This window comes from Lonchura striata, chromosome Z, assembly GCF_050655825.1.
Source record: "Lonchura striata isolate lonStrDom1 chromosome Z, ASM5065582v1, whole genome shotgun sequence".
Classification (NCBI taxonomy): domain Eukaryota; kingdom Metazoa; phylum Chordata; class Aves; order Passeriformes; family Estrildidae; genus Lonchura; species Lonchura striata.
In genome coordinates, this window is record NC_140740.1 from 69,187,538 (window position 1) to 69,213,497 (window position 25,960).

At 38.9% G+C, this 25,960-nt stretch overlaps 1 protein-coding gene across 34 annotated transcripts in view; it reads left to right on the forward strand.

Moving 5' to 3' along the window:
* PTPRD (protein tyrosine phosphatase receptor type D) overlaps nt 1-25,960 on the forward strand; it is a 1,154,377-nt gene that overhangs the window by 1,066,905 nt on the left and 61,512 nt on the right. For 26 of the 34 annotated variants that reach the window (XM_085567659.1, XM_085567666.1, XM_085567665.1 and 23 more), the window contains 3 exons: nt 176-295; nt 2,367-2,464; nt 22,599-22,722. In XM_085567659.1, the coding sequence (XP_085423785.1) occupies nt 176-295; nt 2,367-2,464; nt 22,599-22,722 (342 nt within the window). The remainder of the gene's footprint in view (nt 1-175; nt 296-2,366; nt 2,465-22,598; nt 22,723-25,960) is intronic. The other 8 variants (XM_085567682.1, XM_085567683.1, XM_085567684.1 and 5 more) reach the window with 1 other exon arrangement.

Sequence of the window (25,960 nt, forward strand, 5' to 3'; positions counted from 1 at the left end):
TTTATGACCTGTATATTTACAGTAGGGTTATTGCACCTTTAAATATCTTAGTTGAGTTACCAGACGCTGTTTTGTGCATGTCTGAAGTGCCTGTATGTACAAGATGATTGATTATGATGGTCTACTGCTGTTACTAATTTGTTTCCCATTTCCGATTGGCTTTTACTTTTTACAGCTTTGAGCAGTAATTCAGTCCCCTACGCCTCCCTGATTGGCTCTGTGTCCTCCCTCTCTAGCCAAACTACCATTCAGTCCTTATATGATAATAACTCTCTCCCACGATTCGCTCGAAAAGGTCTAAACATCTTTGTCTCTATTATTTTCTCTGTTCAAGCACTGTTTTAGATGTACATCAGTCCACCTCCATTTCTGGATCAATCTAGAGTTCTCTTGTGCCTTTTCACCCACATATTTTCCATAGGGGTGCTTGATCTGGATCAATCCGTCTAATTATTAGATGACTGTCACCCACACTCATTTTGAGAGTAGCCAAGTCCTAAGTAAAATTTGTAAGAAATGGGAGAGAAGCAGAGCTGCAGCAAATAAATTAGAACTTAGAGACTAATTTTTTAATTTAAATTTTTAAGGAATCTCCCCAATGATCTGAATATTCTGCTGAATAGTTGACTGACAACTTGCCTTAATATCTTAACATCACAGATGTGCTATGAAGATTCCCTGAAATATATATATAGGGTCAGAAGAATTAGGGCCAGTGCTGCTGGACATTATTTTGGAGTCTATTATGATGCTTGAAATGTCAAAAAATCCAAAAGAAAACAGGAATTAAAAATAAAATTAGAATAATTAAAATAATTAAAGCATATACTATAGCGTGACTGTGTTGTAGCCACATGGTCATTTTCAGCTATGTTTAAAGGAAATGCAAGTCAACTGTCTTAGGCATGCTCTTGAAAGTCACGGTGACAAAGCAAACTGCATTGTGCAACATGCCTTCCAGCTTGAGCCCCCTTGAGTCATCAGTGTTTTCCCTTTGTAATTTCAAGAGATCCTGGGGTTCACTAGCTTAACTTTTTCTTGCCAGCTCTGATTTCTTCCCATAGCTATTGAAACCTCACTTTCATTTTAGGTGTGATAGTCTAAAATATGAAGAGAAGAATGCAAGCATTTTGGAGAAAGCTCACGAAGACTAATAGCTTGAAATAAATATGTGCACAAAATTTTGCCTGTCAAATCTTAAGCTGGCAGATTGTTCTAGTTGACCCCACATCTTTTCTATCTTTTTTGGGTTTTTATTTTTATTTTTTGGGTTTGTTTTGTTTTGCTTTATTTTGTGTTTTTGCCTTGCTGTCCCTGTACGCCCTGACATACCCATCTGTACTTCCAATTCCAAGCCCTTCTTCTTTTTCACTTAGTATCTTCATCAGTGGACAAAGATGTTTACACCTGAAGTAGATTGTAGGTACTTTTAGAGGTTGATAAATGGGGTTAAAGACTAAGCATATTTTAAGGCACTAGTGCAGTCAGCATGTGAGTCCAGCCAAACTGTACAACCCCTGCCTCTACAATCTGCTACTAGTGAAAACATTTTTGGAGTTCTAATTGTCTTATGTCCAATGTTGTCTTCAGTGACTGTTGTCTTAAAGCAGTGATGCATGTTGTTCTAGTCATTCATAGCTGCATGTCAGTCACCTCAGAATTCTGTAAAATACTTAAGTATTTCTAATTTAGAGTACACAGTCAGTCCTCTATACCTTGATGCATTATTATTATTAAATCTTTCAATTTCATTATTTTATGCTTTATTTTATAAGTTAGTTTTATGTTGGTTTAGGTTTGTTTTTTTTTTTTTTACCTTTGCAGGTTCAGGTGTCTCTGGTTACCTTGGTAACCTTCATTATTGAAGTTTGTTTTTCTTGATTACGCATAAGTCACTTTGTTTTCTGTCAAAACACTATTGTTTCCCCTTTAGGGCTCTTTCAGTGTCTGTTTCTCAGTTCACATTTCCTCATCTAATTCAATAGAGTTTTCATTTCATGCATTGCAGTAGAAGGAGTTTGAAATGACATTAAGAGTCATTACTCAAAGCAGAGGTCAACATCAGGTCTAACTGTTTCATTTTTCCATGCCTAGCTAAACTCATTGACTCATATAACACTAGCTCTTTCCTTAACACTAGGAATGTTAGCTTTGGGAATATGTTTGGTGACTTCTTTTAATTTGGCTTCAGAGCTCATCTATGCAGAGCATGTCCTGCTTTGAGTAACCAAACTATTTGCCTGCTTCTCTCACATATGACATCCTTACACATTTATAGACATTGTAACTACTGCATTTTCTAAATTTTAGAGCAATGCCATCACTGTAATTTACTTTAAATTTTGTTCTTCTTTCTTGTTCAACAGGTATGGCCAGTCATCCCCCAATACCTATTTTGGAACTTGCAGATCACATTGAAAGATTGAAAGCAAATGACAATTTGAAGTTCTCACAGGAGTATGAGGTAATTTTCCCCACTTCTTTACTATTCAAATTTTAAATGTCATGCTTGCTGTTTCCAAGACTTCTCTCTGATATGGTGCCCAGTTTGTATGATATGATATTAAAACCATGATAAAAAATGGTGTAAAAGGATGGGTGGGGTGGTTCTTTTGCTTATAAAATCCAGTTCTCTTTTTATAAGTATACATGTCAGGCAGATTCCATGGACACATACATGAAGTAATGTGTGAATGATACAGCACAGACTTGTTTTAATATACACAGACATATCTCTTTCCTGCAGTTTAAAGGTCCTTAGATTGTTTTAAAAATCTCCTGTATAATGTTGACAGGACACATACAGCAAAAGCTCCAAAGAAGGTTCAGTCCACTGCTTTAGTTTTTTACATGAGATAAAAGTGTTTGCAAGTGCTTGTTGTCTCTTCTAGTGTAGCAGTTTCAGGACATTGCATTTTCCTCCTGTCAACAACACCACTTTGATAAATTGTGAATGATGGTCTAGAAGAGTATGAAAGAATTTAACTGGAAGACAGTAATCATTTACCAGCCACCTTGTCTGTAACCCCTGGAGTATTATAGGTATTGCTATAGTGGAGGGTAACAGCCTCTCAGGTTAGTAATTTGTGGTTAAAAGGGAGCCATCCATTAAACCTGGTAAATTATAGCTGTTACTTTAATGCCAAAATATTGTCCATGTCAAAAATATGTGGATCAAGTATACACTGCACCATTAGTAAAGAAGTGCTTCTACAGATCAGCTATAGGTGATCATGTCAGTGATCCAAGGATTAACAGCCCCCAGAGGGGTCACTGACACTGTATTTTCTTTATGGTCTGTTGTGTCACTAATCCTTGCTTAAAATCCTTCAACACTTTTTCAGGATGGTGGAGTAAAAGCCTGAGTTGCTCTTATTTTTTAGGGACCTCTCATTAGTTGCATTTGAAGGTTCATATGGACACTGGCAGTGCAGTAAAAAACACTCAAGATAACTTTCACATTTTAGTTTCATAGTAACATATTACTGCAGGGTACATGGAAACCCTATGAATTTTAAAAGTCTTGACAGAAGATGTTAAAAATTGATACTAAGTACTATGATAAAGAACTACAATTGCTTATTTTTTAATTGAATGTAGTATTCAGAAAGTCCTTAAGACTGCTTTAAGAAATTATCTCATTAGATATTAAAAGGAAAATACAGTTTCAACAATTCCTGGAAATAAATTTGATGAAGAACAGCTTAGGATTGCTCTGTCACACAAAAAAAAAATATGGGAGAATCTCCTAATATTTCTATGTGTATACTCCTAACTATGGAGATTGTAGCCTGTAAATAATCAGGCAGAAATTTAAGTTGCAGAATGTTCACCATTATAAAAGATAACATTTGGTGCAAATTTCAAAACCATTTGCTGTTGTATTATGGGCAAATTTATTGTTTTTTCAGTGTAGAAAATCCCAAGCCATTTACAAATCATATACTATAGAATAATTTCTCTACAAATAAACAATTCAGCTGTACAACATCTTGAACATGGTGGGGATGTGGCGTGGTTTTCTTATGCTGTAATATAAATTAGAATTTTTGTTTTGTATTATCTCTTTCTTACTTAAGTATTTTGTCTCTTTCTTAATTAAGTAATTAAAATAATAGTGAGGGTGTAATTTTAATAATTTATAGCCAATATTGAAAGATATATCATTTAATTCTTAGTATCTTCTGACCCCACAGAAGTTTCTCTAGTCTGCCTAAACAGGACAATTTTCACATTCTGTCTTTCCTTCATTTGTTTGAGGTTCTTTTCCCTTTTTTTTTTTTTTTTTTTTTAAGTCTTTATAAAACATACCATCTGGAGCAGAATTGTCAGACATTCAAGATTAGAATATGGGCAACTATGGGTCAACATCAAGCTTCATTCATATTGCTTTGCCCAAGAAGTTTCAACATTTATCTTTAAAATTACAGCTTTAGAGATAGCACTTCATTTCCATCTAGTCCAAGATTCATCCATTTTGAAATAGAATTAGTGAAAAGCACTGCTTTTTGGTTTCATGGTCTAGGCTAGGCAGTGGACTAAAGCTGTAGTTTGATGATCACTGTAAGTCATCTCTGTGTCTTGGCTGTGCATTCCTGTTGTCTCTCTTGTGCCAATCCTGGCACTAGCAGATGTGCAGCTGTTCAAGGATTATCTCAGGAAATAGATTCAGCTGAAAACTAATTGTTTTATTTTTCTTTGCTGTTCTCAATTGGATCTGTTCCCTGAACTAGCTCACCACATGTCTACTTAAGCTCTCGTGCCAGCAACAGGAAGTAGTGAGTATATTTGTGGTCAGAGATTGGGACCTTCTACTTCAGCAGCAGTTCTCACTAATATCCTTTAAACAATCTTTTTAAATCTGATTGCAAGGCAGAAAGAGGTGCAGATGGTAACAGTTCAGTCATTATCACTTCAAATAATGCTAGAGTATGTGAGACAGAAGGAAAAAGAAATACTTCTCATATTCAAAAGTTCAAAGTGTAACACACAGCACAAAACTACTGACCTTTATTGATACCAGCCAAGTTGCCCAATTAATTGCTGTTTAGGGAAGCAAAGAGTTTTTGTCAATTACCACTGATGATTTGGTTTGGTTGTTTTTGGGGTTTTTTTAATAATGTCCTTTTCTCATTGGCAGTCAATTATTTTACTTTACTTTTTATGGAATTGTTTGCATTGCATGGATTAAATTCTTCAAAGATGTATTGATTGTATATAGTAAGTGATAACTTTGTGATACCATAAAGTAAAATATATGTTGATTGTTTTCTGATAGACTCTGGCTTCTCTTCCTTCTATCAGGAAGTTACTTCTATTTCAAAAGGATGTCTAAATTATTTTTTTAGCACAGCCTACTTCAGTTACCACTTCAAAAGAATTGCTTGTTTCAACACACAAACACAACTTTTCATTTTCTAAGGAACACCTGAATATGTATTCCCCTTCCATTCTTGCTCATATTCCATCTAATTACTTTTGATCAGAATTTCTGATCAAAAGTCAACACAAGCTTGGTTTCTTCCTTTTAGGAGAATATCACTTCTTTCCTGTTTCCACTTTCTCCTCAGACAGACAAACCTCCTTGTCTCTTCATAACAGTGTATTCTCCAGTGTAGAACAGCTTCTAGATATATTATGTTTTCTAAGGCTCAGTGCCATCAACTAGACAAGTTCCTACTTCTACAAGTTTTCAGACACTATTCCTTAGTGTCTTCTTCAGGGCATCTCCTATCCCAGCCCTTACAGCATCTCCGCAGAGCAATAGAGATTTCTTCCATTGTACTTCTCTCACATATTTACCATGAATACCATCTTTTATGGGACAACAGGGGCCAAGCCTCATGGATTATTGGCAAGATTCAAATAAACTTAAAATTCATATGCCGTGTAACGTGTTAACACAAGATAGCGCTATGGCTCCTAAAAGAGGTTAATTTCTACTTCAAAATAAATTTTTCATAATCCTTTATTAATTTTTTGTTAGCTTGCAATCCCAAAGCCTAAACAAATGTTGATTTACTTAAAATCAAATATCATATAATTAATGTCATACAGTTATTTTGTGTTCTCTAATTTAAAGTCAGGATTGACCCCAGCTGATTATTGGGAAGCTTTTGCTGACTTTGGCAATTTCAGTGGGATTTTTATATAATGTAAGGGTCCATATGGACTTGACAGCTGCTAAGCAAAAATCTGTGTTTATAAGATACTGACCTTCATATTGTATCTCCTTCTTATCTGAGACTTCAGAATTTAAAAATAAAAAGTGGTCATGGAGATAAACTGAATAAAACCAGTAATGTTCTGCCTATTCTATGATGTACTTGTAATTTCCTCCTATATGGTAGAACAGAAAATATATTCCTCCAAAGCAGATTTCTGAGACTTGTAATAATTTAACATTTCTTTTCTGAGGTTTGTACATAAAACTTAGCACCCTTAAGGAAGTGGATTCAGATTCACACTATTTTTGCATGAGAATCTGTCACTACAACACAAAATTTACACTATCAGATTCTGCATGATTTACTGTGAATATGTATATATGCACTGGTTAACAAATGTTACAAGAAATTTTATATAATTTAATGTTTTCTCTCATCAGATTTCTTTCTGTAAAATTCTGTAAATTTATTTCTGTAAAGCCAGTCTTTGAATTTAAAACTGAGTATTGGAAAACATGAAGATGCATTTTGACTTTTCTTTTGTAGCTTTTCAGAATTGGTTAAATTTGTAATGGGAATACAATTTACTGAATATCTTGTATTTCTCTTTTTGTATCTCAAGCTGCAACAACATAAATATTGGATAGTAAAACATAGTAAATATTGTATAGTAGAACCACATATAAAATATATATCGGTTCAGGAAGAACAGATAATCCTCTGAATTAATCTCTATTGAAGAAACAGCTGCACTTAACTGTTACATCATTGTAGATAATAGTGTCTTGTGGAAAAATCAATTTTTTTTCCAGCAAAACTATGGTTTTTGTTTTTTTTCCTTATAATGGTTTCATCTTTATAATATTACAAACATCATTTATTGGGATTTTCTAACTTTACTTACATAGGATGTGCTCCATTTATTAAGAAACAATTAGTGTAGTCAGTGAACAGTGAAAAAATGTCTTATTAGTATCACATATATTTGCATTCATCTTGGTTGTTTGGATCTTAGTTCCACCTAGGGTAGTATCTGAGCCAGCAGTATAGTTATGGTAAAGAATTTTAAAGACATAGTGCAGGAATTTGAAATTCTGCTAGTCAAGACTTAGACTGGGGTATTATCTTCTTCCTTTGTGTTGGGAATGCTTCATTGGGATAACAGCATTTGTTTATGCTTATATAATTAATCAAATAAAAGAAAACTGGTATTACATATTAGGATGCAATGTTTTGGTCTGATACTGAATGTTTTTTTTGCCAAGGCATTTCACAGACACAGTTTAGGTAGTCAAATTACTGCCTGACAGGAGGGATAGCCAGGTGGGGTTTGGCCTCCTCTCCTGAGCAATAAGTGACAGGAGAAGAGGAAATGACCTCAAGCTGTGCCAAGGGAGGTTCAGCTTGGACATTGGAAGGAATTTTTTGCTGAAAGCATTGGAACAGAGGGAAGTGGTGGATTCACCATGACTCAAAGTGTTCAAGAAACAGCTGGGTGTGACATTTAGTGCTATGATTAGAGTGCTGGTGGTTGGTCAAATGTTGGACTCAATGATCTTGGAGATCTTTACCAACATTAATAATTCAAGGATTCTATACTGTAATGTCTTGGTTCGACAAGACAGGAGTCTGTGCAAGAGGGTAAAGCCTCCTGTGCAATGGAGAAGGCAAACCCCGCTCCCTCTGAATTACCAGGATCTTTAAATTAAAGGGCTCTCAGGCAAAGATATGGGAATGGGAGTAACAATTCTTTACTAGGAAAAAAACTAGATAACAATTTAAAAAGGCAAATGCAGTCAGTACAAACAAAACTAGTGAAAAAGTCCACAACCTGAGGATTCGGGGTGCCAGTAGCAATCCTGCTGGGTGATTGCTCCTCTTGCAGTGACTGATGAATTGCAGCTGCAGTGGTGATCTTTAGAAGGGTATAGTTTTCTCTGAAGATCTGGTGGCAGTGGGGCCGGTCTTCCTCTGCGCCGGGGTTGCCTCCCAGCTCCGCCGCCGTCGCCTCAGCGCGCTCCGGCTGCTTCGCTGCGAGTGCCGCCGAAGAGAGCTGCTTCTCTGGCAATCCCCCAAAGTAAAGAGCTGCTCTGTCCCCAAAAAGGTACCCCCTTATATCCAATAAAAGAGTGCTTGGCTTCCCCCTCTGGGTGGAACATCTCACAATAGGATGGTGTTACGTTACCAGCCCTGCATTGAATCAGTCAATGGCCCATTAACAAACCATTACCTCTTAGGAGCAAAACCGGTTCTTGGAAAAGATAACAAAACCTGCCCAACCTTCAAGAGATGGCAAATAGAATACAAGCTTATCTTACAACCCAGGACATTATCCACCCCTTATTCTATTTCCATCTGCACACCATGAAATCTTATACCCAGTTCTCACTTAAGACCAAATTTCCCTGTGGTACACAGCGGGTCTCCCCATCTTTCTGCATTACCCACCAAGTGTAACCAGGTCCTTGAGCAAAGACAATCCCACGAATGGGTTAGTCTTTGCCTGAGGTGGGATTAATCCAAACAGTTTTCCCTAAAATACTTTTCATATGTACTACAGGGACCTTATCTCCATCTACTGCGTGTAAGGGTTCTGACTGGGCAGGGCCAGCTCGATTGACAGACCCCTGGGTGTTGACCATCCAGGTTGCTTTTGCCAGGTTAATTTCCCAGTTTCTAAATGTTCCCCCACCAAGTGCCTTTAGGGTAGTCTTAAGGAGTCCGTTGCACCGTTCAACTTTGCCGGCAGCTGGAGCATGATAGGGAATATGATATATCCATTCGATACCATGTTCTCTGGCCCAGGTGTTGATAAGGCTGTTCTTGAAATGGGTGCCGTTGTCAGACTCAATTCTCTCAGGGGTGTCATGTCTCCACAGGACTTGCTTTTCCAAGCCTAAGATGGTGTTCCAGGCAGTGGCATGAGGTACAGGGAAAGTCTCCAGCCATCCAGTGGTGGCTTCCACCATGGTCAGCACGTAGCGCTTGCCTTGGTGTGTCTGGGGCAGTGTGATATAGTCAATCTGCCAGGCCTCCCCATACTTGTACTTGGACCACCGCCCACCATACCATAGGGGCTTCACTCTCTTGGCCTGTTTGATGGCAGCACACGTCTCACAGTCATGGATAACCTGAGAAACACTGTCCATGGTTAGATCCACCCCTCGGTCTCGTGCCCACTTGTAGGTGGCATCTCTGCCCTGATGACCTGAGGCATCATGAGCCCATCGAGCCAGGAACAACTCCCCCTTATGGTGCCAATCTAAGTCTATCTTTGACACCTCTATTTTTGCTGCCTGATCTACCTGCTTGTTGTTTCAGTGCTCCTTATTAGCCCGACTTTTGGGGACATGGGCATCTACATGACGGACTTTCACCGTCAGCTTTTCCACCCGAGAGGCAATGTCTTTCCATATATCAGCAGCCCAGATTGGCTTTCCTCTACGTTGCCAGTTGGCCTTCCTCCACCTTCCCAGCCAGCCCCACAGAGCATTGGCTACCATCCATGAATCAATATAAAGGTAGAGCTTTGGCCACTTCTCCCTTTCAGCAATGTCCAGAGCCAGCTGAACGGCCTTGAGTTCGGCGAGTTGGCTCGATCCACCTTCTCCTTCAGTAGCTTGTGCAACTTGGCGTGTGGGGCTCCATACGGCTGCTTTCCACTTCCGGTTCATCCCTACAATGCAACAGGAGCCATCAGTGAAAAGAGCGTAGCAGGTCTCTTCTGCTGGTAGTTGGTTGTATGGTGGAGCTTCTTCAGCCCTTGTCACTTGTACCTGCTCCTCATCATCAGTGAGACCAAAGTTTTCACCTTCTGGCCAGTTCATAATTATCTCCAAAATCCCAGGGCGATTCAGGTTTCCAATACGGGCGCGCTGAGTGATGAGGGCAATCCATTTGCTCCATGTGGCGTCAGTGGCATGGTGGGTAGTAGGAACCTTTCCTTTAAACATCCACCCCAGCACCAGTAGTCGGGGTGCCAGGAGGAGTTGTGCTTCTGTGCCAATTACCTCCGAGGCGGCTTGAACTCCTTCAAAGGCAGCCAAGATTTCCTTTTCTGTGGGAGTGTAGCTGGCTTCAGACCCTCTGTAACTTCGGCTCCAGAATCCCAGTGGTCGGCCTCGAGTCTCCCCAGGAACTTTCTGCCAAAGGCTCCAGGACAACCCATGGTTCCCGGCTGCAGAGTAGAGCACATTCTTGACCTCTGGTCCCGTCTTGACTGGGCCAAGGGCTACAGCATGAGCGATCTCCTGCTTGATCTGGGTGAAGGCTTGTTGGTGCTCAGGGCCCCAGTGGAAATCATTCTTCTTTCGGGTAACCAGATAAAGAGGGCTCACAATTTGGCTATACTCAGGAATGTGCATTCTCCAGAAACCTATGGCACCCAGGAAAGCTTGTGTTTCCTTTTTGCTGGTTGGTGAGGACATAGCTGTGATCTTGTTGATGACCTCAGTGGGAATCTGGCGCCGTCCATCCTGCCATTTCACTCCCAGGAACTGGATCTCTCGGGCAGGTCCCTTGACTTTGCTCTTCTTGATGGCGAAGCCAGCTTCTAGTAGTATCTGGATGATCCTCTCACCTTTTTCAAACACTTCTGCCGCTGTGCTCCCCCACACAATGATGTCATCAATGTATTGCAGGTGTTCTGGAGCCTCACCCTTTTCTAGTGCAGCCTGGATCAGTCCATGGCAGATGGTGGGGCTGTGTTTCCACCCCTGGGGCAGTCGCTTCCAGGTGTACTGCATGCCCCTCCAGGTGAAAGCGAACTGAGGCCTGCATTCTGCTGCCAGAGGAATGGAGAAAAACGCATTAGCAATATCAATGGTGGCATACCACTTCACTGCCTTGGACTCCAGCTCGTACTGGAGTTCCAGCATATCCGGTACAGCAGCGCTCAGCGGTGGAGTCACTTCATTTAAGCCACGATAGTCCACAGTCAATCTCCATTCTTTGTCAGATTTGCGCACAGGCCAGATGGGGCTGTTGAAGGGTGAGTGGGTTTTGCGGACCACCCCTTGGCTCTCCAGCTCCCGAATCATTTTGTGGATGGGGATCACGGCATCTCGATCCGTCCGATACTGCCGACGGTGCACTGTCGGTCGCAATTGGCACGCGTTGTTCTTCCACCCTTAGGAGTCCTACTGCAGAGGGGTTTTCTGACAGTCCAGGCAAGGCGTTCAATTGCCTAATGTCTTCTGCCTCTACAGCGGCTATTCCAAAAGCCCACCTGAGTCCCTTTGGGTCTTTGTAATAGCCGTTCCAGAGGAAGTCTATGCCTAGGATACACGGAGCATCTGGGCCAGTCACTATAGGGTGTTTCTTCCACTCCTTCCCAGTCAGGCTCACCTCAGCTTCCACCAGAGTCAATTGTTGTGATCCCCCTGTCACACCAGCAATGGAAACAGGCTCTGCCCCCACATGTCCCGATGGTATCAGAGTACACTGTGCACCAGTATCAACTAAAGCATCATATTTTTGTGGCTCTGATGTGCCAGGCCATCGGATCCACACTGTCCAGAAGATCCGGTTTTCCCGTGCCTCTCCCTGGCTAGAGACAGGGCCCCTCTAACACTGGTTATCATTCCTTTCCTGGGCATACATACTAGAGGTCCCTTCAAGGGGGTCTGACAGATCGTACCCACAAGCTTGGTCATGGGAGGTTGAGGCTACCTTCACTTTGGTGGAACTCCCCCGGTTAGAGTTTCCCTCCTTGAGTTGACGGACCCGTGCTGCCAGGACAGAAGTGGGTTTCCCATCCCACCTCCCCATGTCTTCCCCATGGTCACGCAGGAAGAACCACAGATTAGCCCTTGGGGTGTACCCTCTCTCTCTAGCTGGGGATTGTTGGGCACTGATTCTGGGGCCTGTGACTCTCACGGGTGCTGTATTAACCTTCCTTTTCTCCTCCCTCATCTCCTCTTTAAACTCCTTAATCACAGCTGAGATATGAGCCTGCATTGGGCCATTAATCATACTCTCATAATTCCTAAGTTTGTTGGCAACAGAACCTATTGTCTCCCGGTGGGTGTCAGCATTGATTGTTGCAATGAAGGTGGCGTATTGAGATGGCCCAAGATTTGCCAGACTCTACAGCATTTGTCCCGTACACCTGACCTTGTCAGGGTCATTATTGTGTCGTCCATCCCTCCCAAAGAGTACCTCCAATACTGCCACTTCCCTCAGCTGTTGGATCCCTTCCTCGAGGGTCTTCCAGCACATTCTATGATGGTGCTCCTGCATTCTCTCTCTGTGGACAAACCTCTCCCTGACACTCATTAAGAGCCGCTCCCAGAGAGAAAGGGACCCTGGTTCCCTTACAAAAACCTGATTTATACTCGAGTCCTGGGTCAAGGGTCCCAAGTTCCTTGCCTCACCACCGTCCAGCTGCACGCCTGTACCCATAAGATCCCAAACCCGGAGTAGCCAGGTAGCATAAGCCTCATGCCCTCGTCGCACAATGTCTTTATGCAGATTACGAAAACTTTCGTACGTCAGGGACTCGGTGATGATAGCAATCTCTGGGTCCCCTGTGGGTTGTGAGGTTCCTCCATTCCTGTCCCTATCTGCAGGGTGCTCTGCTTTCACCTTAGACTTCCTTGTTTCTACCGGGGCAACTGCTGCTGACCGTGACTGCCTTTGTGGTTCAGCTGGAACCTGGACAGTTGTAACATTTGTGGGTTCCACAGCTGTACTATTAGACTGTCCCTCCTCAAGGCAAAGGGCCGGTTTCTCACCAGCTGGGGAAATGCACTCCTTCAGCATCTCTCGTATCTCCTTAACCAGAACCCTCACCCAATCTGGGCGGTTCATTTCTGAGGTGGGCTGTGGGGCAGGGTCAGGCTCTGGAGCAGCAGCATCTCGAGTCTGTGGTGTAGGTGTGAGGGTAGTTATCCAGGTTAATCTTCCCTTATCTCTGAATGCTAAATATAACAGGACTATCAGCAACACTACCCATTGTATGGTATCATTAGCACCTAGAAAGGATCTTAACCCTTTGAGAACTGGTGGAGCAGACCCAAAAAAATGGTTAAAAGGTTGGGAGAAAGTTTCCCCAGGTGCTATTTCCTCGCAGTATGTACTGTTATTAAAGTAACCCCAAAAACATACAGTTAGTGTGTGATAGCTATGAATCCATGTACCTGCCTTCCAGAGGAAATTAAAGATCCATGAATTCCTCACCCAATTAACCCAGAAGCCAAACTTGATAACAGACACCGTAGCCTTAGTTATAGGACCCATTTTTAGATAAGGGTCTGCAAATGGGAAAAGTATAGCTACGATCACATGCCACCCAAAACAAGGTAAACTAGACCACATGGTGATGCTTAAGATGTTTCTACACACAACAACAACAAAAAAACCAAAACCAAATTACTTAAGAACTGTTAATCCTTTTTCCCTCTCAATGCCCTCAGGCCCCACATTGATGCGCCAAAATCTGTCTTGGTTTGAGAAGACAGGAGTCTGTGAAAGAGGGCAAAGCCTCCTGTGCAATGGAGAAGGCAAACCCCGCTCCCTCTGAATTACCAGGATCTTTAAATTAAAGGGCTCTCAGGCAAAGATATGGGAATGGGAGTAACAATTCTTTACTAGGAGAAAACTAGATAACAATTTAAAAAGGCAAATGCAGTCGGTACAAACAAAACTAGTGAAAAAGTCCACAACCTGAGGATTCGGGGTGTTAGTAGCAGTCCGATTGGGATGATTACTCCTCTTGCAGTGACTGATGAATTGCAGCTGCAGTGGTGATCTTTTGAAGGGTATAGTTTTCCTCTGAAGATCTGGTGTCAGTGGGGCCGGTCTTCCTCTGCGCCGGGGTTGCCTCCGAGCTCCGCCGCCGTCGCCTCAGCGCACTCCGGCTGCTTCGCTGCGAGTGCCGCCGAAAAGAGCTGCTTCTCTGGCAATCCCCCAAAGTAAAGAGCTGCTCTGTCCCCAAAAAGGTACCCCCTTATATCCAATAAAAGAGTGCTTGGCTTCCCCCTCTGGGTGGAACATCTCACAATGGGATGGTGTTACATTACCAGCCCTGCATTGAATCAGTCAATGGCCCATTAACAAACCATTACCTCTTAGGAGCAAAACCGGTTCTTGGAAAAGATAACAAACCTGCCCAACCTTCAACAGATGGCAAATAGAATACAAGCTTATCTTACAACCCAGGACATGTAATAAGTATCAGTTTCATTTTGCTTGTTATTTAAATAGCAGTGATATGTCTAGAAAGAGAAAAGTAGTGTTCTTGAAGAAATAAAAATTATTCAAGGACAAACTAACTAGGTCGTTCTAGATAAAATTAAGTTTTGCAGGAGCTCTTTAGAAATACTAATTAGCAATAATTTTGGGGGCTTATACAGAAAAATCAATTAAAAATTTAACTCCTTTACTCTTTCCTTGAAATAAAAAATGTGTACAGTGCTTTAAAAATATGATGAAAAACATGTTTAAAATTTAAAGTAGCATAGTGTCTCATGTGAGACAATTATAAAGTTTAGTTTAGAAAACCTAATGCATTTCATACACTATGTAAAACAAACCAGCAGGATGCTTTAACCATAAAAATATTTAAACAAAGTAAGTTTCTTTCATTATTCAGGTATTTGTCTCTTCCTGATGTTTATTTTCTACCTGAAGTTGACAGTAATCCCCAATTTTCAACACAAAATTATTTCCATTACAACTGGTTATGATATCATGGTCAAACTATTTTAATTGCAGGTAGGTTATATTTAAACTGGTCGTAAATAAATACAAACCAAAATTATGAATTTTAAAAAACTAGGGATTTTATTGCTTTTGGAAATAAATAATCTCTTTCAAGGGTGTTTTGAAATAATGCTTATTTTCCTCTTTAAATTTTCTTTAGTTGTATGCTTATATAGCTTGTTTTATTCCACTGGAGTCAGGTTTTGCATAATTTCATTCCATGAGGAATATTAGCTTGATATTGTGAAGAAAATACTTTTTTTTTTTTTAAGAAAATTCTAAAAAGCTTTTGGAAAAAAGGTTTTTGTATTTCTTGCTACTCTTGAACAATTAGGTCCCTCCTTTAAGACTTAACAGAAAATGTCTCATCAGCATTTTTTACTGTTTTTAGGACTAGGATGAAAACTCATATTCAAGTTCAAAAGAAGTCTTAGTGGTGGTTTCCCCCCATATTCTTGAAAATTATGCCCTTTGCAGTATAATGGGAAAGTCTCTGTCTTAATTAAAAAATTCCAGTTGACAAATTGCCATGATCATGAATTAATGTTCATGCATCTAGCATTCACATTTTGGTAATGCAGTGTGTAAATCTCATTCTATTAGCAAGTCTCCTGCATAATACAATGGCACTCTATTATAGATTCATCAGCTATGTTATGAAATTCTCCTCACAGTTGCTGACTTTAGTAAAAGAGGGTCAAACTCTTCATTTCTCCACATAGCTGTGTACCTTCATCAGTTCTGAGTCTGTTTGCATTGGCAGGCTCTCCATTTTTCATTCTACTTTGCCTACCTGGTTCTAGGTTTCTCTGTGAAGCAGTGATCATTGGTGATTTAATTCAAGGTACAAACAGTGCACCTACAGTGCTAGAAAATGCTTTACAGGACATGTTTCCTTCCCCTTCCCTGTGAAATTTGTGCAGTAGATATCAATTCCCACATTCAGCAGAAACCTAAAACTGCTAGTTTCTAATTTTCTGCCATAGTGACCCTTAGAAGAGCTCTGTTCCAGAGCAGGCAGGCACATGCCAGCTCACCCCAAGGGGGGTGACATTTGGTCATACTCCTTCCTTCCTTAGTCTGAACCAGGATCTAGCCCTGGAAGACTTACATCAAGGAACATTTACCTCTTGTTAAGTGGTGTAAAGGAAAACTGTGCAGTAAGTGGGCAGGTACATTGTTTACTGGAGGGGGATTGTTTGAAATTCTCCTGGTCTGGATACCACCAGAACGTTTTGATGATTATTAGTCAATGATCTATTTTATGGACGGTGCATTGTGATAATAAATATTGCTCAAGTCTTTTCCCACTAACTGATCATACTTGTTTAAGTAGCCAGTCATTTAGAACACACAAGCTGAAAGATTTGTCAAAGTATGAGAGGCAAATAACAGTATTACAAATATTTTTATTTCTTTTGTATAAAGCATCCATACTACACAGTTATGCTGCGCAGAAATCCCCTTCTTTATTAATGACAGCTTTATTGAAGGCAAGCTTTCAGAATAAAAATACAAGAAATCCTATTAAAGTGCCATCCATTAAAGCATTAAAGCACTCATTAAAACTGTTAGCACAGACTTGTTATTCATGAGTTATTGGTCTTTCACACTTCTGAAATGCGTCTGCCAATACCACTCAACTCTTTGTTCCAGTGTGGCTATTAAATCTGAGGAAATACAGATTAACTTTCTTTTGACAAAATGGTGCTTTATGGGAGGATGGTATGGCCACAAAGTGCTTCAGATTGGTGAGGAAAATAGGAAAGATTAAAGTTCAATCCATTTGCCTGTTTCTGATAATTTATGTTAACTATGTCTGTGTGTAGACCTAAATATTAATCACTAAACTACACCATCTGGCCATACATCATACGATGTGTATGTTTGGGTGTTTTCTTGATATTGAACAGTAGCTTTAGAATGCTTAAACATTCAGGAGTGAAAAGTGGAAGAATAATACTGAATACTGAACAGTTGAAGCTAAATTTTAAAGTTTTCTTTCCGTAAATTCACATGAAAAATAGGTATAATATAGAGCTGAAGCTGTTCTCATAATGGATGAAAAACTCAGACCGTCATTTTCAACACATATGCAAAATCATCTTTGTATATGCAAAACTGCAGTTGAAACTTGCTGTTTGCAACCATTTTTTATCATTATTTTTTACATTCTCTTTTGCTGTTTATGATTTAAAGTCAAAGTCCTTCAATCCAGGCTCAAAAATAGCAGTATGTTAGACAGCCAGTTTATTCAGTTATTTTCTAGTTTTCTTATGTGAAGAGAAAGTGTACCTGACATCTTACTTTGTGAAGTAATTTCCAGACTATTTTGGCAGTGTAGGTAAAAACCTAAAAAAGACACATGGTCTGCTTCAATTATGTGTCTAGAAAAATGCAGAGTAGTGTGCTTCATTCTAGGGCAGTGGATTGTGGTTTAGATAGCATGTTTCTATATATGTCACTCAAAAATTACTGTCTGGATAGTCAGATATATTACAGATGTGTGTTATTCCTGGTCAGGTTACAATTTTATTTTAAAAGTTAATGCACAAATACAGCATTAGCATTGTCTGTACTATGTTTATCTTCTATATTACTACTAGAATTCTAAGATAAATCCATAAAAATTATTTTCCAAAGTTCTGAAAACTTGACCTGTAAATAACTTATGTAAGTTTACTTATTCACCCCCATTAACTCAAAAAGGAAAAGATGGAAGATTTATTACTTTTCCAGTCACATGATTTAAGTGCTTTGTTGGCCTGCTTATAAAGAGGTATATTTCATCTTAAATATAGTATACATATATATATATCTAACTGTATTTTTCCCAGCACTGATGGAAATGCACTTCAAATTCTTTCTCTACACCTTTGATGAAATAAATCGCACTTAGAAGTAAAGATAAAATACTTAGGTTTCTAAATTACACAGTGCATACATGCTTCAAAATTCTACCAGTGATCTTTCTCAGAGTATGGGAGAACATTACTAGAATGAAACTAAATTGTAAAAAGGAACAAAAAAAATTTACAGAGTGAAATTAGATAGTAATTGTACCATTTGCTTTATTGATGAGTAAGAATTTCACTTTGTAGTCAGAAAAGTAATATTTTTGTTGGAGAATAGTGAAGCACTACTTTTGCATCACATCACTGTGTTTATATTTAAGCACAGCACAGAAGTGATGTCTACCTTTGCATGAGGAAGAATACTAGTTGGGGGATAATTCACTGTCCCTTTATAGACAAACAAAATACAATATGTTTCCAAAAAAATCCATCACCAGTTTTGCAAATCTCTTAGTCTATTTAGATACTAACTTAATAAGCTCCTAATCCTACTGACATTTTAAGATATGTTGATCATAGTCACTCAAATTTCTAAGATAGTGAACCCAAATAGTTTGGTGTCAAAAATTGTGTAGCAGCTTAAAAAAACTTGGTTCTTTCAGAGATGCACTGAAGAGTGCCTTTTGAACTGTTAGTAACACATACAGTGATGCAATTCATGCATCACATATCACTATATGTGATATACACTATATGCAACAGGGGCCAAGGCCAACAACGCTGACATCCTACTGCGTCTGTTATGGTCCACCCAACCAGGAAGAAACAGTGGACAATTCATTCTATAAACAGCTAGAGAATGTTTCTGAATCATCAGGCCTAGTTCTTGTTGGCAATTTCAACTTGCCAGACATTCGTTGGGACCTCAATACAGCTGAAGTCTAGGAAATTTTTAGAGTTTGTGGAGGACAAAGTTTTGACATAGCTTGGTTGTCCCAACAGGGGAAGGACTATGTAAGGCGTGTTATTTGCAAATAGAGATGGGCTGGTGGGAGATGTGGTGGTTGGAGGCCGCTTGGGGAATAGTGATAATGAAATCATAAAATTCTCAATATTTGGTGAAGTCAAGAGGGACATTAGTAAGACTTTTACAGTGGACTTTTGGAGGGCAGATTTTGGCCTGTTCAGGACACTTATTCAAAAAGTTCCTTGGGAAGCAGTCGTTAAAAATAAAGTTCAGGAACTGTGGGCATGCCTCAGAATGGAGTTATTGAGAGTACAGGAACACACTGTCCCTGTGTGCCAAAAGATGAGTTGACAAGGCAAACGTCCAGCCTGGGTGGGCAAGGAGGTTTTTGAGAAAGTCAGGAAGAAAAAAAGGATGTATTATATTTGGAAGGAGGATCAAGTTTCTCGGGTAGTATTTAACAGGACTGCTACAATATGTAGAAAAAAAATAAGGAGGCTAAAGCTTAGTTTGAACTTAAAATGGTGACTTTTGTTGCCAAGGATAACAAAAATGTTTTTATAAATATATTAAGGGTAAAAGGAAGAGTAAGACTAACCTTTATTCTTTATTATATGCAGAAAGAAACTTTGATATGGATGAGGAAAAGACATAGGTGCTTAAAACCCTCTTTGTCTCAGTTTTTAGTAAGACTTGCCCTCAGAACTGTCCTCTTTGGCTGCTCAGTGATATCTGGGAGCAGAATGGTCCCCCTGTTATCCAAGAGGAGGCAGTCAGAGAACTTATGAGGTGCTTGGATATTCATAAATCCATGGGACCAGATGGGATCCATCCCAGGGTGATGAGGGAGCTGGCCGATAAGCTTGTGAAGCCACTCTCCATCATTTACCAGCAGTCCTGGTTCACTGGTGAGGTTCCAGATGACTGGAAGCTGGCCAGTGTGACACCCATTCACAAAAAGAGTGGGAAGCAAGACCCTGGTAATTTTAGGCCAGTCAGCCTGACCTTTGTATCCAGTAAGATTATGGAACAGTTTATACTGAGTGTCATCACACAGCACTTACAGGATGGCCAGGGTATCAGACCCATGGGTTTAGGAGGTATAGGTCATGTTTGACCAACCTGATCTCCTTTTATGACCAAGTGACCTGCCTGGTAGATGCAGAAAAGGCTGTGCATGTTTATTTGGACTTAAGCAGGCCCTTTGACACTGTATCCCACAGCACACTCCTGGGGAAGCTGCAGCCCACGGCTGGGACAGGAGCACTCTGTGCTGGGTTCAGAACTGGCTGCATAGCCGGGCCAGAGAGTGCTGGTGAGCAGTGCTGCATCCAGCTGGGGCCAGGCACCAGTGATGTCCCTCAGGCTCTGTGCTGGGACCAGCTCTGTTCAATGGCTTTATTGATGACATGGATGAGGGGATTGAGTCCTTCATTAGTAAATTTGCAGGTGACACTAAGTTGGGAGCTTGTGTTGCTCTATTGGAAAGAAGAAGGGCTCTGCAGAGAGACCTGGAATGGTTGGATGGATGGGCAGAGTCTAAGAGGCTGAAGCTTAATAAATCCAAGTGCCAAGTCCTGCATTCTGGCCACAATCACATCCTGCAGGCTGGGGATGGTGTGGCTGGACATTGCCCAGGCAGAAAGGGACCTGGGGGTGCTGGTCAGCAGCCGACTGCACATGAGCCAGCAGTGTGCCCTGGTGGCCCAGAAGGCCAAGGGCATCCTGGCCTGTGTTAGGAATGGTGTGGCCAGCAGGAGCAGGGAGGTCATTCTTCCCCTGTACTCAGCACTAGTGAGGCCACACCTTGAGTGCTGTGTCCAGTTCTGGTCCCTCAGTTTGGGAAGGACGTTGAGACCCTTGAGTGCATTCAGAGGAGGCAACAAGGCTGGAGAGGGGCTTGGAACACAAACCCTGTGAGGAACGGCTGAGGGAGCTGGGGTTGTTTAGCCTGGAGAAAAGGAGACTCAGAGGTGACCTTATTATTCTGTACAACTGCCTGAAAGGTGGCTGTGGTCAGGTGGGGGCAGCAACTGACAGAACAAGTGAACACAGTCTCAAGCTGTGTCAAAGGAAATACAGGTTGGATATAGGGAAGAAGATTTTTACAGAAAGGGTGATAAAGTTCTGGAATAGTCTGCCTGGAGAGGTGGTAGAGTCACCATCCCTGGATGTGTTTAAAAACAGATTGGATGTGGCACTTGGTACCATAGTCTAGCTGAGGCATTAGGGCATGGGTTGGACTCTATGATCTTTAAGGTCTTTTCCAACAAAGTAATTCTGTGAATTCTGTGAATTCAAATTAAACATATCCAAAGTATAAGTAGAATTTTCATGGCCTTCATTATGATCCCAAACATTTAATTTCTTCCTCATTCCTCTGAATGGTCCCAGTTCATTCCCTTTTGAGGAAGGAGTTGCCAAGCACTCTATCTCATTTGCTGCAGGTGAAGGGTGAGCCAGAACCTGAGCCATCCCACTCCTCTACTTCTCCATAGCTAGGTTATGCATGACTTTATAATGTTTTGTTATAAAAGTTAATTGAGCCTAGGGTATTGGTTAATAGGATAAGGCACTTGTTTCTCTGAGGTATTTGTTTTCCCAAAGACAAATGCTTCTCTATCAGGCAGACAGGCAATTTTTTTTTTCCAATAATCTCAATAAAGAAGCAAAGTCATTCTCAAAATATTAAATAAATGAATTGTATAAAATATGTAAAGATACATGAGAATGAAGCAATGTTCAGACTGGCCATATTATCAGTCTAAGGGATAAGTCCTAGAAAATCACATTAACTAATTTCACACATGCTCATTGTCAGGTAATACCTGCTCTAATAGATTACAGGTGAACTACCCTACCTTGGCTTATCTGTCATCTTTTTTTTTTTTTTTTAATAGTTTACCACTAGCTGTCATTGGGAGCTGCCATTTATTACTAGGATTCAACAGAGGGCATAAACCGCAAGCCATAGTTGTGTATTCATATTGATGAAACAATTTTAAGGTCTCTAATGTTACAGAAAGGGAAAGTAAAACAGTAGGTGATTATTCATGTCTTCTCAGTATGAGATGACCTTTGATACAAGCCACTGCCATAGTGAGCATAAACAGGTACCATCTGTTACCTATTTTGTATTCATTTTGCTGCATAAATTGTTCAGCCATAGAGGTAAAAATACTAGAGTCTGAAGTTTCCCTAGTGGTGAAGGATGAAGTGGCGTGATGAATGCTTCTGTAATTCCACTGTGGAACAGAAAATAAACAGCAAACCTGGAAACATGTAGTTTTGTTTATGAATAAGATTAGTTATGTTTATGAATAAGACATCATTAAAATTTCAAATATGCCTGCATTGCTTACTTATTTATGACTCAATGAAATGAAAAGCAAGTTTCTTTATGTTGTCTATGGATGAAATGCAGCTAGTTTCCTGAGCAGCACTAGAACTGTGGGTTGGCCTGGCATCAAAATGAAAGAACAGAAATGGGTTTATTTCTTCTGAAAAACTTCTTCAGGAACCTTTGGACTTTATTTAGTAAACAGGACAGGGAAATTTTTTAACATGTGTTTTTTCTATTAAAGGCAAAAATATTTATTACCCTTCATCCCAGTGTTTTTGAGATTATGATATTTATTCATTTTCTGTTAATCTAGAACCCCTCACTTTCCAAAATGAGTAACAAGATAAAAGGGTGGATAGCTTGCTTTCTCTGAAGAAAAAGCCCTGGATTTTAAAAACTTGTAGTTTAAAATCTTTATGTAAATTTCAGATGCATAAATACCAAATGGTTAATGTAATATGATCTAATATGTTACAATGTGTCCTGAAGTAATAATGTTCTTTCAAAGGAAATTATTTCCAAAACAAACTATGGAATTTTAGTTTATAATTATCATAAATAAAATAATTATGTAGTCCCTAGCTGAAAGTTTCCTTTTCTTTTTTTCTCTTTGTCTTTTGAAGTCTATTGATCCTGGTCAGCAGTTCACATGGGAACACTCTAACCTGGAAGTAAACAAACCAAAGAATAGATATGCGAATGTAATTGCATATGACCATTCTCGTGTTCTACTCTCAGCAATAGAAGGTAAGGAGACCTTTAAATTTAAATTCATTAAATCCTAAAATCTAGAATGATTTTACCAATCATTACCTTTATATAGTAATACAAAGAAGTGTTAAAGTGCTTCCAGTAAATTTCTGTAATGACAATCCTTTTCTGATGCTTATTGTCAGTAATGTATTATGAACTTGCACTAAAATGTACATTCATGTGTAACACTGAATGCATTAGGTCCCTGTGTATATGGCGGTGAGTTATCTGAAGTAAATGAATATTGCTGTTTTCTTATACTAACCCTACAAAGCAAATGTAACAAACATATTTGAATTGAGGCATTTGTTGACGAATGAAATTATCAAGATATTTGCTCATTGAGTTTTATTTTGCAAACCCTTATTATAGGAAAAAAATCAGTTCAACCTCATGTTCTCTGGAGAAATTTTAAAAACTCTCTTAGAACTTTAATTTTTATTTCCAATCTAAATATTAAAGTACAGTTTTTAAACAGATGCCCACATGCAGGCATTTTTGAGACTATCTCACTAAAGATTGATAGGGTGATTTGGTAAGAGCTTTTCATTATATCTTGCTTTGTTAAAAAGCTTTCCAAAATCATAAACACTTCAAAGTTTTATCTGAAGCAAACTGTTACAGGTAGTCAGTCCTAGGTGTTGTGTCTGTTTTACCAAGCATCAGGACACAGTGGTTTGCACTCAGAGGACTTTTTTTTTCAAATTTTGCCTTACTATTAACCTGCTTCCTAGGTTCAAGACAGAGTTTCAGTTTATTCTATTTTGTTAACAGTCAGGTATTCATGATGGCTATAATCAAATAAATTATATATTTAAATGACACAATTTAAATGAAGATAAGAGTTGTCTTTAGTTAGCTCCAACAGGACTTGCATACAATACATAAGATAGAGGGATCTGTATTCAAGTCATAACATGGTATAACTTAAACTGCAATTAGTTTAATTTATGGTTATAAACAGCTGCTTATCTTTGTCTACTCCAGACCTAAAGACACCAGATTTATTGGTGTAATCCACTTTATTATTAGCTTCTTGGTGAAGAAAAAGGCAGTCCCAATGACTGAAGTTTAGATCTTTCCTCATTCATTGCAGCTGCATACCATAGGCTTTGATAATACAGATAAAAGCTTCTCAATTGTATTAATTATTATTAATAATTGTATTAATTATTATTAAATGTATTATTAATTGTTACCTTGAAGAATTTGCATATGATAATTTGCTTATATTTGTTCCACATTTGAGGTTCATATAGCAATTCTGACAAGAATTTTTTGCAACATACAATTTTTCACATTGCCTTGTAAAAGAACATGGCTGTGTAGAAACCTGACTCTACATGGTAGAACTACCTGTCTCAACACTGAAGAGAGGGTATGCTAATTAGCACTATATGTGATGTAACTCAATAAATATATCCTTATCTGTCCCACTGGTCTAGACAAGAGGTCAAAGTACATGGTCTGAATAGGTCAGGAACAATAACTGGACAGAGTTTGTGAATGTTAAGTTCTTCAGAACAAAATGCTTAACTCAAAGATAAGTCTAACTGGCAAAAAGAAGATTCAAGTTTTCCTAGGGATTTTGTTTGGAAAAAGAGTTTTCTAAAGGAGGAGAGAGGAGAAAAAAAAAAATTAAATTCAAACAAATTTATTTGATAATTTATGTATTAGACAACTGTACTGCCATTTTTCCCTGTATGCAAATGTCCCCTGAAATTTGGTTACCTTTAAAAAAAAAATGAATATATTCAGAGAATATTGAAGAGGTAAAGCAGAAAATATTAGTGAAAGTAATTGAAAGTATGAAATTACACAGTACATTGGACTATGTTTTTACATAAGGGATAGTAAAAATACAGAAAAAAATTTACATTGTAGCTGGAAAGTATTGAGTATTTTAAGGAGCGGGGGCAAAATATAGTTAAACTGTAATGTTTGATTCCTTTTTAAAATAAGAAATACAACAATGAGGCTAAAATTTCTACACAGGGAAAAGTATTACAACCTTTTGTAATATTATTGTTGGATGGGAAAATACAAATAGAATATTCACCCATTTGGTGGTTTGCATGATTTTAAATATTTCCAAGTCTTTAGATTATGGTGAAAAAAACATATGGTGAATAAATCAAACATTAAATGCCTTTTTATGAGATGATATTTAGTCTTGAAAAGAAATAATTTAGTATATAATTATCCCCTTAAAAATTTTTATTCCTGGGATTTTGTATTAGTAGATGAAATTTTGTGAACATACCTTCAAAAGTTTAATACATTGGTTTTAGCATTTAGTAAAAAGTACTTCTCTTTCAGGTTTTATGTAGATATTTCACATATAAAAATACACAGTCTGGCCAGCACTTTATTCAATTGATAGCTGTTTCTTTTCATGTCACCAGGGAAATCAGTATTTGGAATATTACTTAAAATTATATTCTCCTTTACCTATGTTACTATATAACTTAATTAGGACCTAAATTTGGACTACATTATATTTTGTTACAACTGTTTGGAGAATATTTGGTATATATATGTATCTACATGCACATGTACATGCCTACACATAGACCTCATCTGCATTTCTTTGGTGACCACAAGAAACTTAATATTATTAGTGAGGTTTGAATAGTAACTGTGCCTTTCTAATGAGGAGAGCTCCGTTTTACACCCAGGCAGCTGCTTACTGTTTAAGAGAAAATATATATGAAGAAAAGACTAAGCATCTGCCAAACTGTAATCCTACATTGATGAACATTTTTCCTCCTAACAGTGTTGCAAAAATATGGAATGTTGTAATTTGTACTTCAGAATGAGACACAAGGCCAGTTTTGTGCAGTAACAGAACTCTGTAGCCTCTTTGGAGTGATTACTAGAAAGTCTTGAGAAGCAATTAGCAGAGATTTGAAATGACTTCTTTCCAACTATTGATAATATCAAATTGTTAAAAATTGCATTAGCCCTGAAACACAAGGCTTACTAAAAATTTCAAAGTATTTCTTTTGGTACTCTTCATAATTCCTGTTCAAACCTGGTTTTGAATCCCCACTAAATTCTTGACCTCTCTAATTACATACAGTATGGAGTTCCACAACATAATTACTCATTTCACAGAAATACTTTTCTTATCACTGTTTAAATTTTATTACATAAAATTTCCCTTTGGAAAGAAAACTCAGATTGGATGTGGTAATTTGATTTTCTACCTGAAAAGAAAATTTTACTTTGC